At 46.7% G+C, this 6,721-nt stretch overlaps 1 protein-coding gene across 1 annotated transcript; it reads left to right on the forward strand.

The window, feature by feature from the left end:
* Positions 1 to 2,593: 2,593 nt before the first annotated feature.
* On the forward strand, positions 2,594 to 3,535 carry LOC128748096 (involucrin-like). The gene has a single exon (XM_053846490.1). The coding sequence runs from the start codon at positions 2,594 to 2,596 to the stop codon at positions 3,533 to 3,535; it is 942 nt and encodes a 313-aa protein (XP_053702465.1).
* Positions 3,536 to 6,721: the final 3,186 nt, after the last annotated feature.

Genomic DNA, 6,721 nt, shown 5'->3' on the forward strand with positions numbered 1-6,721 from the left:
TTTGTCTCTCCAACTTGTTATTTTACGTTCACTCTCCTCTATGTGTGTGGCCGCTGCATGTGGGAGGGGTTGCCGAGTGAGTGAGGTCTCTCCAGAAGTGAAGAGGTGCCCGGTGCGTGTCCAGCTCTGAATGTGCGCTTCTGTGCAGTTTGGCTGTGACAAAGTCATAAACCAAGTCAGGCTCTGTCCCAGACTCGCCTCATCCCTGTCCCAGCTCCAGCCCACAACAGGACATCAAACCCTGGAGTGAGCGCTCCAGCACCTCCCCTGTGACACTCTACCACGGTCCAGTGTGGAGACAGGAAAGGTTTTACACCTCAATATGAAGAAAAAACAGGCAGTAAATGGAGCTAACGGGACACGTCTGCATACAGAGCCTGCGCTATACACAATAACAAAACGCGTGGGTCAGCTGATCGGTCCGCGCACGTTATGTTTTTTCCGCCTTTTTTCGGGGGCGTTCCAGTTCTGGATTTTCGTTCGAAATCCGAAGCAAAGAAATCTCCAAATTTTTGTTTGAATCCCGGGACGTTCAAAAACCAAGGTACCGCTGTAACTGCTTAGCACTCGACTGGTTAGCGCTGAGTTTTTTCCATATTCTCTTAGAACTGTGAACGATAGTCAGGCTTAATCAAGTCCAAATTTTCTGATCTCATGTTCACGCAAGCCATTAGAAAAAGAATAAAATTCAGGCATTAAGGCGGCACACACTGGGTGTCACTTGCTTTATAGCCCCTTACAGTACATGGCTCTCCTCTTAAGTAACGGTACAGAAAGTCACCGCACGACCGTTTGATGGCCTTCAAATAGCAACTGACACATTCCTACACAAATGGGAATGAGTAGAGCGCCATCACATGGCCAACCTGACCCCAACCTCCACCTTTTTTTTCACGTAACAACGTGCTGTGCTGAAGGCTGCCTTTGTCGTCAATATGAGACGCAAAAGGCGACTATCCCAAAGTCAACAAAGGCTCCACATCAAATCCGACTTCCTGACTCGTAGTGTGTACGAGTATCTTCCTTTTCCCGTAAGACTTCTGCTTTTTAAAGCGTGACCAGGTCTTCCATACGCCGTGTCTTGCTCAATAACAAACGCTGTGATTGCTTCTCTGCCTCCGCCGTTTGAACGGAGAGTCCGAACTCCTCCTGGCTTCTTCCCTGAAAGACCAGTTGGTGTCAACGCTGCTGTGTCTCCCGTTGTTTTCCCGCTGAGCGCCTCATCAGCACTGCCCGCCTCCTAAGAGTCGACCCTCTCGCTCGCAGCGCGACCACCTCGCGCGCCATGATTGCATCTCACTGGCCTTTGATTTTGCACATTCAAATGGAGATATCATCGACTTTGACATTGAATTAAACACCCTGCAATATTTCTTTGAACTAAAGGGTTAGCTGTATCTATGGCTGAAATACTTTCTAGTCTAGTGTCCCCTCACTTGAGAACAAGACCTCAGAATACGCCTGTAGAATGGTCTGGTCTCGACATGCATGTGTTCATTATTTGGATGTGACTTGCATGGCTTTATTTTTATTTTTTTTATCCCGAGATGATGTTATCTCAATATATTTTTTTATCTGTAACTGCTTTGTAACAAAGCATTTTGTGTGTGTGTGTGTGTATATATATATATATATATATATAAAGTCATGCATGTCACTTCCGGGGACACGTAATACGTATGGCTTACTTATGGTATATTACTTATACCATATATATATGGTATTACTTTGAGTAGAAGTTACTTGATCTGAATGTTAAAAGTGGCGAACAGTTACAAAGCCGTGGGAGACATAGTGGTTACAGGAGGATGGATACAAAATGCTTTGCCAGAGAGGCAGCTACACATGCGCTGACATTTACGGTTGTATCTTGAGATGAAGATTATCTTGAGTTAATGTGCTCTTGAGATGCAAATTATCATGAGATAAAAATGATCTTGAGATAATTGTTATCTCGGGATAAAAAAATAATAATAAAGTCACACAAGTCACATCCAAAAAAGTAAACACATGCATGTCACTTCCAGGGCTCTGTAGGTCTCTACTCTACTGAGTAGCAAAACATGACAAACATTACTTTGCGAGGAAAAGACCTGCTTGGCCGAGAGCGTTCTCAAACCCACTGCCGAGTCCCACTCTCTCCCAGCGAGTCCCAGAGACAGCTCCGGCTAACAAACAATGCCTGACACTTTATAAATAAACAAGCTCACAAGACACGCCGACGCAGATTTAGAGGACAAGCTAAAGAAGGAAAACCAAGCATTGTGGAGAAACTCTTTCATGTTCTCCGCAGCCTGAAGTTGGAGGAGATCTTACGGACTAAATCCCTGGTGGATATTGTCAGAGAATTGAATCAAAGCCTCTCGTTTATGGGTTAGCGGCGCCGGAGAAAGGAGGCCATCGTGGTATATCTTCGCTGATCAGGATTCATCACACTGCTCCCATTGTGGGCTGTTTTGTTCTCTGCAACTGAGTCTCAGCAATCGAATGCAAGTCTTTCTGTTAGAAGAAGAATGCAGATATTGTCATGTCATAATCTGAAGAGGGAATAAGAGCAACTTCATTTTCGCAGCACTTGACATATGGCTACATAATGTACAGAAGAAGAGTCATTCTTGGAGAAGGGAAGTCCCACCCAGGAGAAAAAGAGTCCCACCCCAGACTAGAAGAGTCCCACACAGGAGAAGAGGAGTCCCACCCCAGACTAGAAGAGTCCCACACAGGAGAAGAGGAGTCCAAGTCAGGTGAAAAAGAGACCCACCCCAGACTAAAAAAGTCCCACACAGGAGAAGAGGAGTCCCACCCACATGAAAAAGAGTCCCACCCCAGAGTAGAAGAGTCCCATACAGGAGAAGAGGTGTCCCACCCAGGAGAAAAAGAGTCCCACCCCAGAGTAGAAGAGTCCCACACAGGAGAAGAGGAATCCAACCCAGGTGAAATAGAGACCCACCCCAGACTAAAAAAGTCCCACACAGGAGAAGAGGAGTCCCACCCAGGTGAAAAAGAGTCCCACCCCAGAGTAGAAGAGTCCCACACAGGAGAAGAGGAGTCCCACCCAGGAGAAAAAGAGTCCCACTCCAGAGTAGAAGAGTCCCACACAGGAGAAGAGGAGTCCCACCCAGGTGAAAAAGAGTCCCACCACAGACTAGAACAGTCCCACACAGGAGAAGAGGAGTCCAACCCAGGTGAAATAGAGACCCACCCCAGAGTAAAAGAGTCCCACACAGGAGAAGAGGAGTCCCCCCCAGGTGAAAAAGAGTCCCACCCCAGAGTAAAAGAGTCCCACACAGGAGAAGAGGAGTCCCCCCCAGGTGAAAAAGAGTCCCACCCCAGAGTAGAAGAGTCCCACACAGGAGAAGAGGAGTCCCACCCAGGTGAAAAAAAGTCCCACTCCAGAGTAAAAGAGTCCCACACAGGAGAAGAGAAGTCCCACCCAGGAGAAAAAGAGTCCCACCACAGACTAGAAGAGTCCCACACAGGAGAAGAGGAGTCCCACCCAGGTGAAAAAGGAGGAAACCTGGAGAGTGGAACATGAAAGTGTGAATTCTAACATGAAACTTGCTGCTGCATGCTGAGAGTCACGGTGAGACCAATGTCCCGGGGACACTTTCATCAAAGCACTGATTTCTATTTAAAAGGAATCTGTCTTTGATTCATTATGAGGCTTCTACCTGTTCTCCTACTAATTGGGTTGTTTGCTGCCGAAGGGGAGGCGTCCTGTGTCTCACCTCGGCCATTGTTGTTCAGCATCTCAAGCAGCTTTGGATGAAAATGTATGGTAATGGAGAAACCAATAATCCTGCGTTCCCTAATATCTGTCAGTCTTGACAGTACGTTCCTCCCCGAGCGCCGGAAGAGAACCTAACGGGGAAATACATTTCCATCCAACCGCACGTTTCCGTCTTCCTGAGCTCGATGTTGCAACTTCCACCTTCTCAAGTTTGATTTATCTCATATTCGTGACAAATGTTTCACTGCTGTTGCATGAGTTTCAGAATATAGAGAGGGTTTTTGTGCCCGAGGCTCTGCGCGTGAGCCCACGGGAGTTGACCCAAAACCAGACTTGGCTTTAAGGCTTTCAAATGCTGCGGCATCCTGAATGGCAATTGTGCTTTAATGCAAATAAACTCCACAGCAGAGAACTCATTTACAAGGCTCCATAATCTCTGTGGTGGGTTTACATTAGTATCCTCTCATGGGCAAACTAAACGTCTATGGAGATGAGGGTTCGTACACAAAACTGTCAGTAGAGGACGGAGCAACCTTGGATGGATGGATGATAGATGGATGGGTGGGTAGATGAACGGATGATAGATGGATGGGTGGGTAGATGAACGGATGATGGATGGGTGGGTGGGTGGGTGGCTGGATGGATGACAGATGGATGGGTGGGTGGATGGATGGATGGATGATAGATGGATGAGTAGGTGGGTGGATGGATGGATGACAGATGGATGGGTGGGTGGATGGATGGATAGATGGATGGGTGGGTGGATGGATGGATGATAGATGGATGGGTGGGTGGATGAATGGATGATGGATGGATGGGTGGGTGGGTGGATGGATGGATGGATGATAGATGGATGGGTGGGTAGATGGATGATAGATGGATGGGTGGGTGGATGGATGGATGGATGATAGATGGATGAGTAGGTGGGTGGATGGATGGATGATAGATGAATGAGTGGGTGGGTGGATGGATGGATGATAGATGGGTGGATGGATGAATGAATGATAGATGGATGAGTGGGTGGGTAGATGAACGGATGATGGATGGGTGGGTGTATTGGTTGGGTGGATGGATGACAGATGGATGGGTGGGTGGATGGATGGATGGATGATAGATGGATGAGTAGGTGGGTGGATGGATGGATGATAGATGGATGGGTGGGTGGATGAATGGATGATAGATGGGTGGGTGGGTGGATGGATGGATGGATGATAGATGGATGAGTAGGTGGATGGATGGATGGATGATAGATGGGTGGATGGATGAATGAATGATAGATGGATGGGTGGGTGGGTGGATGGATGATAGATGGATTGTGGGTGGGTGGATGGATGGATGATAGATGGATGGGTGGGTGGATGAATGGATGATAGATGGGTGGGTGGGTGGATGGATGGATGGATGATAGATGGATGAGTAGGTGGATGGATGGATGGATGATAGATGGGTGGATGGATGAATGAATGATAGATGGATGGGTGGGTGGGTGGATGGATGATAGATGGATTGTGGGTGGGTGGATGGATGGATGGTTTGATGGATGAATGGGTGGGTGTGTGGGTGGATGGATGATAGATAGATAGATAGATAGATAGATAGATAGATAGATGAAGGACTTCTCCCCTTGACTGATGGATCCCCAGGACCCTACAGGCTGGAGCCGATCCCAGCTACCACGGGTTCGAGGCAGACTGGATCAACACCTATAGACAAGCTGAGCCACCAACAATGTTCAAGCATTCAGGAGGGCAGCAGAATTCCCAAATGCAAAACCACATGAGCGATAAAACTCCACAGAGACAGAACGGAAGCGCAACTCGCGGTCGCTTCAAGCAGGAGTCGAACCTGTGACCTCCTTGCTGCGAGGCTGTTTTTCATGACCGACAAGTAAATGAAGAGGGAAAAAAAAAACCTCACAATATCAATGATGCAGCGTTCAAGGACGGGTCCTTCCAAGTCAAGTCAAATTGAATCATGGATGAGTCCTTCCGAGGAAAGCGCCCTCAGAGATTTCTCCACAAAGTGAATTTGGAGTGAATTAGAAGGATGTTTGTTCACAGGACGTGTCCTTGCGAGTTCACAACACTGTCACGTTTCTTGTTTTTTCCTCAGCTTGGGTTTAGAAACTAACCCACGGTGTTTGGGAACAAACTGGCTCCAGTGATGTCTTTAACTGACACAAGCTTCTTCACTATTCATGAACTGTAAATGACTTGATTCGGTGTGAATCTTCAAAGATTCAGGACCTGTCGCACAAGTGCGCTCAGGAAGTCGGGCGCTCCCGGGTTTTCCCTCCGCTCATGTCTTGCATGAATTACTGGAAAACATCGGAATATCCGGCAGCTTAGAGTTGTGAGGCGGCAAAACCCCGAGGAGTTTCGTCCTCCTGGTCTGACGCGCGACTCAGTGCACACTCCTCCGCTTCCGACTGTTGCCTGCGCCGCTAAAGATAGCAACAAGGCTGTTGCCCACTTCATTCCAGTTCTGAACACAAACAACAACTGCTGATGTGACAGTATCATCTTTTACATCTTTGTTGCTTCTTTTGCAGTCATATGACACTATTTTTATTCTCAAATAAGGTAAATTTTGCTGCCGCTCTTTGGAAATATTCATTCAATCACGATTCTAAACTAAATTAATTCATATTTTTTCAATTAAATTGCAAAAATGCATCAGTAAATAAGCAAGTACAATCCATGGAAGCAGTGCATCAAGTTAGCTTTAAGAAAACATGACCTCCAAAAAAAAAGCAAATTTTAAGCCATTTTGTAGAATGTACCAAAATCCATTTATATATATATATATATATATATATATATATATATAACTTCTGGAGAGACGTCGCTCACTCGGCAACCCCTCCCACATGCAGCGGCCACACACATAGAGGAACAGCCACCTGCAACAGACACTCGACATTCACTCCTACAAAAGACTGTTTTAAGGCTTGGAACGCATTGTTTCTTTTTCCATTCATTGTAATGGGAA

Source organism: Synchiropus splendidus, chromosome 17 (assembly GCF_027744825.2).
Source record: "Synchiropus splendidus isolate RoL2022-P1 chromosome 17, RoL_Sspl_1.0, whole genome shotgun sequence".
In the NCBI taxonomy this organism is placed as follows: Eukaryota; Metazoa; Chordata; class Actinopteri; order Syngnathiformes; family Callionymidae; genus Synchiropus; species Synchiropus splendidus.